Here is a 13,321-nt window from a genome sequence, read left to right on the forward strand (position 1 = left end):
TCAAAGCTCAATGATCTCAATGAGAAATCTATTTAATAAACACTAAAACCATTAGACAATTTAACAAATATTAACTCTCATCGTGCAGTCAGCATAGTCGAGGAGCGCACGGCATAATCATTTGTCAATGTTGTAATACAATTAATTATTAAAACGCGTTAAAAGGGTATCTGGGAAAGACATTGTACATTATCCAATTTTCTACAGAAATCAATTATGTTATTTATTTCATAAATGGGAACAATTCCCCTATGACAGGCCTTGCGGCACATAGTAACAAATTAATATTTTTACGGGGAAATGAACATTTCTGGAGTAATGTTATTCCGCTTAATCTGTCCGAGGAGACTTCTAGAAGTGTAAAGGTAGAAAATTGGAAAACACAAATAAAGCTAACGGATTTCCCGCTACCAGCAGTCACCACTGGAGAAGTCCGGGGATGACGGGGGTTCCCTCAGTCTGATGCTCCGCACTTGTCCGTCCTGGACTTAAGCAGTAGTTCTCTGAGCTGGTCTACAAAACACGAGAATTATACCAGGTCAATACAAATCATGAAAATACATGCCCAGGCATTTACATCTGGTATAGTGTTATTATAGGGAACATTTCGCGGGTCATTACCGATGGAGTAGGCTGATATATCCATGGAGTCGCTGGAGTAGAGCTCTTTTGCGTCCTCTGTATATAAAAGAAAAACATTCTCAGAAGGTTAGCCAACAAAGTCTGATGGTTTTTTCTCGTTATATTTCATTGCAAAAAGGGGGCTAGGGGGTGGCTGCCATTTTAGACAATATTGATCTCCTTTAAAAGAAGAGCTCCATATAAAAATAATAGAAAATGATGAAATTTTATATTAAAATATATGAAATTTTTCTTTATCAAATACTAGTTGATAGCTTCAGAAATCGCATATAAAATTTTCAAATAAATCTGATGATTTTATATTATCCGGGTGGACAAATATATGGAACATATTAAAAGTATGTCTGAGAAATAGTTACACAAAAGAATAATAATTACCCGAAACAGTGATTGACTTGTTTGTATCCGGATTCTTTCCTGGTTTGTCTTGCTCCTCTTTAACTTTTCTTTCGAAAGGAATCTGCAAAACGTAATGAGCAAAATTTTGTCCTGATTGAAAAAATTGACATTTACCAATGGCGTAAAATTAAAAACCCAACTATGATAGACTATGTTCAGTTCATTGTGTTGCTGCTTAAACTGCCGGAAAAGAATCTTTAAAATTTTTACAATTTATTTTAAAGTTGAAACCAAATAATTAAACCGCCCCCTCCGTGGATAAACAAGCACCTGTTTAAGGCGGAGGGACAGGAAGTTAGTACTAGATCTGTGACAATGTTCCATCAGGTGTGATTAGGTGAGAACTATCATATAACCAAGACAACGGACACTTTTAATTCTTACATTCGGAAGCGTTCTCAAAATCAATCCGATTTATTTATACCCTCCACAAAGAAAGTTATTAATTGAAATATGGCGTTCGTCGCTGGCTCCTCGATCACGTGACCAGTGAGAGTAATCGCTGTTTGATGCAGGAAATTCATCTTCATCTTGAAATTGAATACACCAGATGAAGGCGAATAATGATACCAGCCTTTTGTTATTACTCGTAAAAATTGATTAAATTAGCTTTCGACTCTACTTTTATTTATCGGGGAAAGTTTGAGGTATTCTGTTTCCTATTTTAATTTAATAAGTTTTAGCTTCGGGTACGGGATCTGGTGACCAAGAATGATTAGGGCGAATTTCATGTTTCTCTTATTGTGTCTTGATTTTATATTTGGACAAAGATATCAGATCTAACTTAATTGCCAAGGCATATAAGAACTACCAGACGAAAGCTGAAATTAAACAAACCGAAGCAGCGATAACTAAGAGTTGCCGTCATATTGGGGAATGTTTATGCGTTGTAATTCACCAGTAAAAAACCTACTGAACATTTTATGGAAATGACATTTTTCCTTACCAGTATGTATTACAAATTAGGTTTAGAAAAACTGTCATGAATTGATGACAAAAGAAGATAATTATTGAAATTACTTTAAGACAGAACACAAAGAAGAAATAAATGATTGTAACATCAATCTATTTAATCAGTTTATTTTCATTGTTCGGTATTCATTAGCTCAAACGAGCACACACTTTATTGTTATTGGTAGGAGAAAAGCATCTTCAATTTTACAACGTACAACCCCCACCTCCCTAAAAAAAACCTATCGAGACATTATTCAAAATATGAAAAACACTACTTGAAATTTTTAGAGAACTTATCTAACTGCATATAGATAGGTGTAAATCTCACGTTAAATAAATGAAAATTTTACCAAAGAGAGTGTAAATCTTACGTAAGACAGTGTGAGTCAGCCTAGACATCTTTCATTAGGGAGCCGATAGAAAATATAAATCATACAGTAGATAAACGATGATTTGACGTTAGATAGAAGTATATCTTACGTTAAATAGAAGTAAATCTTACGTTAGATAGAAGTATATCTTACGTTAAATAGAAGTAAATCTTACGTTAGATAGAAGTAAATCTTACGTTAGATAGAAGATAATCCTACGTTAGGTAAATTTAGAATTATGTAAGACTTACGTAAGGTTTGTAGTTAAAAGGTCTGTCGTCCTCCCCCTTGGATTTAGCCGGACTAGTCGCCTCTGCTTCAATAAACTGGTTCACGTCCCTGGTCAATGTACTTGATGGAGGGTCTGCCGACGGCTGCTTGATTTGTTTTTTGTTCTCACCCCGAACGCTCCTCATGTGACCGGAAGTTTCAAATTTGAGGTCCCCCTCCCTCGTGGAAGACCTGTTGGAATCGCTGGAGGAGAGGATCATGGAAGGGTAGTTGATGCACGGCATGTTGATGGGGAGGGGGACAGAGTTACAGTGTGGGTAGGGCTGCCCGGTCAGGTACATCGACTTCCACCAGGGGGTGTAGTGCATGCTGAGGGAGCGCAGGATGTCCCCGTAAGAACCAATCATGTTGCCGGGAAAATTGGACTGGAACGACGGATGGGCGATTTGTCTGTCTGTCTGCTCCGGTTCTATGACGGTGGGTCCAATGTAGCTATTAAACTGGTTCACCCCAGTTGGCATTGTCTGTAGATGGTCGAATGGACTCTGGGTTAACGGCCCAACAGGAAGTGGCGCAGTGGTCGGTGAAGATGCAGGACCCATGCTCGGTTGAGAGGAGCGCTTCCGGCATCCTCCGTTAAACATGGACTTGACGTCTTCCCACGCGTGCTGAAGGGAATCTGAGGGCGAGGGCTCGTTCAGGTGAAGATGACGTCGCCATGAGTTGAAGTTTGCTGCGTCAGGGTGACGGAAGCTGGATGATGACGTCTTGTGGTAGTGGAAGATGAACTTGTTGGGCGAAAAGAACGAATTACAGAAGGTGCACTTGATACATTTAGCCCGCGAACTGTTGTATCTGGAGGGTAGAAACAAGCCCTGGCAACCCCATCCACACGAATGATGTACCTTAAAAGAAAAGTTTTCTGGGAGTTTCGGCGGAGGGATTTCTTCTAGGAAGGACTTGACCAGCCTCTCTGCCTCTCGCTTGGTGATCAGTCCACAGCGCCTTGACGACACCGGCATGGCGCCCGTTCGTCGCAATATCTCGAGCTGGACAGGCGTGCATTGAAGGCACGTGATTCCCAGCGCCACTCGGCGGTTGTGGATCTCGTTATAACTGAAGTTTCTGAGCAGTGTGTTGGAGATCTGCGCCAGACAGAGCCGCTCCCTGTTCTCGACATACAGACAGACAATGGGGACCCCGAACAGAACCACCGTTCCCACCTCGTTGTCTGCCACAGAAGAGGACAAAGAATGCTTGGATGAAGGAGACTCGCGATCACAAATTGAAGACTGACGATCACAAGTCTGGTGCTCTTTGTACGGGAGCCCTATCTCAGCCTTGCTTTCTGTATTAGAGCAGCCATCAGAGGAGAACACATCTGAAATTTTACGAAAAATAGGTAAAAGGTACATAAGTACATTGCTTATCCTTTCCCAATGAGTTGACATATCGGGTAATTGAAGAAAATGTTAATGCAAACAAGCATTCTGAGAGTATTGCATAAGCAATACACGTCCCCTACCGGTTTGCAAAAATTTGTGAAAACAATGCATATCATTTCTTACCGTCTTCTGTACCCCGAATCAACAGACCAACCCGATTGTAATAATGCAAAACACCCTGTCGATTAAATTTACAACACAATGCTTGAAACTATTTTACAGAACTTATTTGTTTGTTAGAAACAATAAAAAAATGGTCCAAGTAATATTATTACTGACTACATAATTTCCTCGTTTATTCAATACACACCGAACCCGAACATTAAAAAATTGGAATATAAGAAATTAATTTTCTCGAAAATATGTCAACCAGACGCTACAAAAGTGTAAACTTGATCTTGAAGCTGTTCAGCAAATTTCATATTATTCCTCAAACGCATAAAGAAAAAAGTGTGAAAAACTGAAGTGGGACAGACAGACGGAAGGACGGACAGACGGACAGACGGACGGACTGACGGACACAGAGGAAAGCTATAGTCCCCTCCCCGGTGAAAACCGGTAGGGGACTAATAAGCAACATACTAAAAAATCTAGAAAAGGACCTTGTTGTGTTAAGTATAATTATGATTTAAAATGTTATTCAGGTTGAAAATATAATAATATAGATACAATACCTATAGATTATAAACTTATATATCTATAATGAACATGTTCCATAGTAACGTCTAATTATCGCCACAACAGTGGTACTTATTTTAAATACAATCTTGCTATTAATTTTTTATAGTTCCGTAATATAAATAATTACTTTACAAGCGCTTAAATCCTGTATTCACCGACAAAGTATTTTAAATAAAAATTATTATTTGAGGGGGGATCAAAACTTTATCCTTGTGTCGGCATACTATTCAAAATACACTGTTAGGGGCTTTTTATGATAAACTTCAATTAAGGAACCTATTTTTATAATGTGAGTTTTCGACCTCTACACCTAACATTGCAACATAATATTATTCATTTAGACCAAGCCAAAGTTCTGACCAAAAAATTCTGTTTCAGATACTAGTTGTAAATGTCAGAAAGGTTTCAATGTAGGTGTACCATGCACCATTTTGTTTACTTTATTACAACAATAAAACATCTGTTATAAAGGTATAATTATATTCGCTTGAAAGAATTAATATTCGAATTATCTATGATGTTTTTTGTTAAGTTGTAAGACATAATGTATCTAAAATGAAATCGGTGTATTAGTGGGTTATATACTGTCTCAATGATAACAATTATACTGTGTCCAATATAAAGTGATTAAACAAATTAGGAGGTCATTTTCACACGAACTAATGAATCAAACCACGAAAGACATTCATTATAGGAATTACAGCATAATCTCTTCAATTTTTTAATAGATAAAGTTTTATCAAAATGAACATTCCAATTTAGATGATAAATTTTGCGACAAATTAGCAGAAAAAATTATCTGTCGGAACTTAAATTGAGCAATTGAAAATAGTTGTACTAAAATAACTTAACATTATAAGCATTCGTAGATATTTTATGTTAAAGTGTCATAAAATATGCTGCACAAAAATACTTTAACATTCAGCAAAATAATTATTGAAAGTTCTATGTTTGAATGTTGATTTTGTTTTATATCTCTGTAATAAGATGTTTGAATGTTGATTTTGTTTTATATCTCTATCATTTAATTCTGGTTGTAACGCGCTTTCTGATTTGCTAAAAAAATTATTTTATATCGTATAAAGAATGTTGCCTACGTCATAGTAAGACTAACGTCAAAAACGTATCAATACGCCTGACGTTACGTTTGAATTTTGTATAATTTTACGTCATTTTAAAGGTCAAATGACCGTTTTTATCTACAATGAAAAGTAAAAAAATTAAATTATAAGCAATGAATTCTTATACGATATAAAATGGTTTGAAACAGTCAACGCTTTTTTATAAACCGCTTCGCGGTTTATAAAGCGTGAACTGCCCCAAACCATTTTATATCGTATAAAACAAATAAATATCGAATTCATTCCTTAAGTAATATGATGTTTGAATATTGATTTTGTTTTTTAACTCGGTAATAAGAAATCGAAAAAACATAATGGAATTACGAAAATCATTCAAACATGCAATTCACAGAATTTTATTTTCATTTCCTGCATGAAATAGTGAATCATCAGTGAAATCAAATATTTCAAACTGTATTTCAATGAAATATATTTTAGATAAGTGGTCATGAATGTTCCCCTTTTAGCTACTATATTTGGTTCTCTTACAATAGAGGAATCAAAATATAAATCAAATGTTTACAAATACGCTAAAATTGATAAAGCGACTTGAAACTCGTTTAAACTCTATAGAACTGAATAATTTAATTGCGGTTGTAACGCACTTTCTAATTGGCTAAAAAATTATTTTATATCGTATAAAGAATGTTGCCTACGTCATAGTAAGACTAACGTCAAAAACGTATCATTTAATATTTATTCATTTGATGAGATATCGGCGCTTCTGATTGGTCGAAAAATTTCTTTGATACCTGCATCAATAAAATTTTTGCCGGATCTACTTTTCTCAACTGTTCTGATCTAACACTATTTATAGAACGGGAATTTCCAAGATAAACACTGTCAACAAAATGTAAAGTTGTGTCCGTTTTATTGTCAGCAAACAAAATGCAACCTTGTGAATATAAAAAAATGAAAGTTTAACCTTCAAAAATAAACAAAACACATTATTTGATTCACGAAATAGAGAATTGAGCGTCTTCTCACGATTTCGTCTGCTTGAGATCAATCAACATTTACAGCGAGGCTGGCTGTTCCTTTTCCAGGAATATTATAACGAACATATAGTCCTATAAACTTTCACGGTAACACTGCTGTTCAAATTTGGTAACGATGATTTTTGAATTTACACACGTACACCATCTGTCATCAGAATAAGCGTCGTAAAGAAAAGCTATGAGTAACTCCTTCGGCGCATTGCAAGCGGCAGAAATACCATTTAAGTACATCACTGGCTATATAGTTACCACAACGTTTGCAAAAGTCGCTTATACATACTATTCTCTGTCGACATATCAGCTATTTTCATCTACGATCGCCTTTCCTTGGATGGTTATGTCCAGCTGCATATTCCAGCGATCTCACACGAAAACTAGTTTTATTACGAGTTTTTCTGCACAGTGAATAATATCACAAGCTATCGCATGTATTTTCCTTTCGTTTTCAATTCAGCCGGTTCAGATTTTAACTCACTATTTGTGTTTAATCCTTTAATTCAGCTCAATAGCTCTGCATCAGCTGAAGGCGCATCCATTTTGAATATTGTTGCTGTTGTTGTTTTGTATTCATACGCGCCGCTTCATTTACATTATTTACATTTTTGATCAATGACACTTCACATTTTTTTATTTGAAAATGTTTTATTAAATGATAAGAAATGAAGATAATAATTTTTCTATTGATCGACGTATCAAAGAAAAAATTGACCGGAAAACTTTTTCATCAATGCGCTACGCGCATTGATGCAGTTTTCCGGTCAATTTTTTCTTTGATACGTCGATCAATAGAAAAATTATTATCTTCATTTCTTAAATCAATACGCCCGACGTTACTTTTGAATTTTGTACAACTTTACGTCATTTTAAAGGTCAAATGACCGTTTTCATCTACTATGAAAAGTAAAAAAAATTAAATTATAAGCAATGAATTCAATATTTATTAGTTTTATACGATATAAAATGGTTTGAAACAGTTTACGCTTTTTTATAAACCGCTTCGCGGTTTATAAAGCGTAAACTGCCCCAAACCATTTTATATCGTATAAAACAAATAAATATCGAATTCATTCCTTAAATAAACAAATTGTTTATTTTATGGCACTTTGATAAAAGACATTTAACCCTAAATCATTATAATTTTTTATTTGCCAAATATCTTTAAGATACACAGTCGTACTACATTGATGGCCAACGTATGGTACATGCAGGTATATATATTTTTTTTTTACCACCGAATGCTCTTATATTTGTCCTGAAAATAAAATGTGCTCTACACTTCAATAACCTTCGTAAAAAAAAAATAAAAATTACATAATATTTTCATTTGTTTGTCACTGTAAGTCAACAACTTTTTAATTCATACATGTAAGTGACAGAGAACAAAACCCATGGAAATAATAATATTTACGCTATGCGAAAGTAGGAGAACATAAAATGTTCAGTTTGATGGTTTCATTAAGATTACGAGGCATTAGAGAAGTTTATCTTTTCCACTGATGACCCACAAGAATAAAGGCCATTCAGTTCAAATAACGAAAACCAAGGCAACGGAGAAGGTCACTTACTACTGCAAATTAATATCACTGTTTATCATTTTGACATTTTTGTCTTCAACTCCCAAATAACAAATTACACTTTTGATGTGCATGTGATTGAAGCGCGTGCATAGTGGCGCTAAATTGATGATAACACTGGAGTACTACAGTCGGGCCCATAGATCGATGATAGCGAAATATGGTGGGAAATAAAAGCCGATTGCCGTCAAACGTCTAGGGAGGTTTGGCGCTAAAATTACTGGAATATATTTTAGTCTGAGCGCTTAAATGAAGTAGTGAGTGGAACACAGCGGTAATGATCGAGGTAGCGGGGACCAATTCCTGATTAAATTTGCTCCGTTAATTGTATGTGTTGAATTTCATTTCATTTCGTTAATAAAGAAATGAAGATCTGGTAAAAGAAGGTGATCAGTTTTTTACGAGAAAACATTTGTCATTACATACAAATGGATCTGTTGTCATCTTAGATAGTTTTCCCTCGGTGACATAGTTTTGTTCCGATTTCTTAGTATTCATCTCACAAATTAGTTTTTCTTTTTATCGCCATCAGTAACTCTAAGTGTTGTAAAGATTACTTTTTTTGATATGAATTTTACTCAACAAATGCTGCTAATTAATAACAGAAATGAGTTATACTTTTGTAAAAATGAAAAAAAAGTGTGCACTACCTATTATAAATTTCAAATTGAACAAAACATGAAAAATAAGAAAGCAAAAATATAGTTTAAAGAAACAAAACAATACAACAACGTCTCTTAAAAAAAGAAACAAATTGTGCAAAACATGCACATCTTGGTGTATCAAAAACGTCAACTGTAAACCCTTTTACCAACCAACTAACCCCCCCCCCCCTCCTTAAAAATACAAAACCACACAAGCTGCAATACAAATACATTGTATCTCTAATAAACATTCAACCAGCAGTGCTGTAGATTTACTTACAATTTGACATTAAGCAGCGCAAATTAACAGTAGGTATTAAACAACAAACAGGGCGGAAGTGAAGTCAACAATTGATATGCAACAAAAAGCGAAATACATGCAATACTTTTAACAATTGGTTACAACTAACACAATAGCCATTTGATTTTTGATAATAGTACAGTTAACATTTTACCTTTAAATAACACAAAATAAACATCCCAGCCCAATAAACCTGTTAGTTTTAAATAAAAGCACAAAACATTTCGTACTTTTAAATTATAAAACAACAAACAATTAACTTTCAAATAAGAGAACAATAAATGTATCACTTTAAAATAGCAACAATACAATAAATATATTACTTTTAAATAACAAATATATCACTTTTAAAGCACAGCGTAACAAACGTATTACCTTTGAAACAACAGGGTAATAAACATAATTTTTAAAATTAGCAACAAACAATTCAAATAAATCATTACTTGTATCTATGTTACATCAGCCATATACAGGGCAAAACAGAATACATAGAATTATCAGGATCAATTAGCTACGAACAGCGCAATAAAACAAATAACTTGTACCAACCAGCGAATAACAGCAAAAATAATATCTCTCCCTGTCTTTGGTATAAAAAAAGAAAAGAAAAAAACCCCATTACTTTAAGGAGTGTTGGATGGTTGGAGCCATTTTCAGGCTATATCAACCTCCTTTAGACAGAGAGTTCTGTATGAAAATATGAAAAAAGTTCAAATCATAAAGCCAAAATAATTGGAATCCTTCTTTACTAAATAATAGTCTATGGCCAAAAATATCATGCTCAAAAATTAAAGCAGATCTGATGGTTAATTTGTTGACAATCCATCCTCCTAAACAAGAGGTGATTATACTCTTTTATTAGCAACAAAAAAAAAAGAAAAGAAAAAGAAATTTAATTCAAAAACCAGCAAAGAAAAAATGTATTGCTTATTACAATGAGCGACAAAAAGCACAACCAACAAACTCAAGAGAATATGACGTAGCCCGCAACAAACAAAGCAATAAAGACCGTAGTTGTCAATCGTTCAATAAACCGGTTACCTGTAATAGTTGAAAGCAAATACAAAATAACACAAAACATTGAAAAAATATTAATTTTTAAATGGGTTACTGTCCATAGAACCAATAGGCCATGTGAAAATACATTATCTACCATATTCAATATTACTTTGAATACGGAATTTGATGTTGTAACTACATGTATTTATGTTTCGCAAGAAACGTTTTCCATTTGCATGTTTGTAAACAGGGTTTACTTACTCACTACAAACGTTGAGCATAATTTTGTAAATGACGAATGTGATACTTACACGTGCGTATGACGATATGAATATTTTGCCTTTTAGATATTGTTATGTGTTCTTGATATAGCATAGTTTGATCCAAATTTTAGAATAAATAATGAACGATTTATTGCATAAATAATATGTATATTGTATACATTTGAAATTTAAATATATCAACATGTATCTTATTTATTGTTTCAAATAAACATAAAAGCAATGTTTTTAAATATTTATTTAATAGTATGTCGCGGATGTTTTCTATAATTTTAAAGACATTTACAGAGAAGAAATGATATAAATTACAACCGTCGCCATTAAATATTAAGGAGGCTCGACGGCCAGCAAATTCACCATCAGATCTACTAAAAATTGAAATGTATGTTTTATTTAACCTTAAACTATTATTAAATAAAGAACAAATCCATATATTTTCCTTTTAAAATTTGGGATTTTTTCTATTTGTTAAAATGGAACTCTTTTTCTAAAGGAGATCAATACAGTCTAAAAATGGCCACAACCATCGAACCCTCTTCAAGTCTCTTTTTATTTACCCATGTCTTCAAAAGTGATGGATTCAGCTTCGTTCGTGTCTTTTAAAATTTGTTATTGTGTAACAAAACTCTAATAGCTATAGGTCTGCTGTTAAGATGACATTGAAGCAGATGATTTATCAGTTATCAACCGAATACATACCATATATAATAGGAAACTTGGTACACATCATAGTAGTACATTATAGGATTTCAAATTTTTATTCAAAAAATTATTCATTAAAATTTTACATCTCTCTGTCTAAATCTATATTCAGGATAAGATGATTGGTTCCTTTAAAAAAACCAACATGTGCAGAGACTATTCGTTTTGAATGTAATCTTGATTTCAATAAACCTATTTTTTTTCCTTCACTTAAATATTGAAATACTAAAAGTAATTGTGTTTTTCTATCACTAGTAGATTAAAGTTTTTTACTGAACAGATCTAATATATAAGTTTTATATATTCTGATTTCACCATTTAATTTTAATTTCATTTTACTTTATCAGAGTTATGAATTAAAAATGATATATCAAAAACCTCATATTAATAATTTCATGCATATTCTACAGTACTTCATAAGTTTAGAGCCGAGATGCCAAATTAAGATGCACATTGTATTTTGAAAACAAACCCTATTGAAAAAAAACCCAAATCAATTAAAATTGCCATTTATTTCTAAAAGCAAACCAGTTTAGGTATAGATTTTCATAAATAAGTTTTATTTTTAGGTAATTTTTGTTTTTCTTAAAATTCAAGATATCATTCCATTCCCCCAAGTTATTGTAATCATATGTATGCCTTGAATATACAAATTATGTTTTTGGCATTTGTATTTTCTCTTACTGTTCTATTGTACAGGTCCTAACTTTATATTAGTATATTAATCGAAAATAATATAACTCATAAAAATTCATAAAAATATATACTTAATATAAACATTTCGTTGAGGTGGTATGACGATAATTTGTATTATTACATTGTTTTTAGTTTATCTAAAAATTATGATTGTTCTTATTTCAGATTCCCACTGACGTAATACGGTTGTGTTGGTAGATAATCACACTATTATTACCTTGGTAAACAGCTGCTGAAAACCTCTGCATCTTTCCTAGTAAAATGCCTTGCTTTGTATTTAAAAAGTACTTAATAAATATATCTATACTTAGACTTTTTATGCCTCTGTATGTCAACCATACTGTTAATAGACAATATTTGATATAAAAGTCAAACTAAAAATAAAAAAAACAACTTTGTTAAAACTTAAGTTTTTCTTATTCAAAAGTAAGAAGAATAAAAAGTTAATATTTACATACAAAATTGGCTTCTGGGAATCAAAATCATTAAATCTTCGTTACCTTGTCTGTCCGGTCCCCATGTGTTAAGCATTGTGGAAGGACTTGATTCCATGATTTTTGACTTGTGATGGTTTAGTCTTCGTTAACAAGGGACATAGAACGTTGGACGATGTTTGCAGAGAAATATCATTTGTTTTATTATATTACCCATGAAACTCTTCTCAATTTATTAGCTAGTTGCAGCGTGTGTCAACATAATGCTGAAAGACTGGTGACAGATTGGGACCACGCCCCCTTCTGTAGAGATGTTAATCTGTGGAACTGAAAATCGTCGTGAAAAGGGGAAAACAGAGCGAATCGCATCAGAGTACGTACTTGTTAAGCATTTTTGTACATCGAGAAAATGATTCCGTCAAATATATAAAGCATATATAAGTCTATGTATATGATTGACATGTGAAGAAAAATCACGTCTGACTACTATTTATTGATAAGGAACCATGATGTTAGCAATAGAAGTCACAAGAGTTTTAACTTTTTCTCTATAGAATATGGAATGAAGAAGTAGGTGTAATTACATAATGAGGTAAATCGAAAATTTCAAACAAAAATAGCAGTAACATAAATATAAATGATTTTGAAAATTTATTTGTTGCAAAACCTCAATAAATCTATAAAAAATTTTTATATAACTTCACAACCCTTAGAGTGAATTTGAATAAAATTCTATTAAAATTGAAGCAGTTTACACTTTTATGCCTATCAAGTCTGGTGGATTTTTTGGGTTTTTAAATTGGCGATTAAGTTTATTTGTTTGCTGCAAACTTCATTTATTTGTTTAA

The 13,321-nt window shown here is 33.1% G+C and overlaps 1 protein-coding gene across 1 annotated transcript; it reads right to left on the minus strand.

The window, feature by feature from the left end:
• Positions 1 to 12,662, minus strand: LOC105328837 (SKI family transcriptional corepressor 1 homolog-B). Its single transcript, XM_066088932.1, has 5 exons — positions 12,540 to 12,662; positions 2,618 to 3,978; positions 1,021 to 1,102; positions 622 to 678; positions 1 to 513 (listed from the first exon to the last, which is right to left on the minus strand). The coding sequence occupies exons 1-5, from the start codon at positions 12,589 to 12,591 to the stop codon at positions 455 to 457; spliced, it is 1,611 nt and encodes a 536-aa protein (XP_065945004.1). The 5' UTR covers positions 12,592 to 12,662; the 3' UTR covers positions 1 to 454.
• Positions 12,663 to 13,321: the final 659 nt, after the last annotated feature.

Source organism: Magallana gigas, chromosome 6 (assembly GCF_963853765.1).
Source record: "Magallana gigas chromosome 6, xbMagGiga1.1, whole genome shotgun sequence".
NCBI lineage: Eukaryota > Metazoa > Mollusca > Bivalvia > Ostreida > Ostreidae > Magallana > Magallana gigas.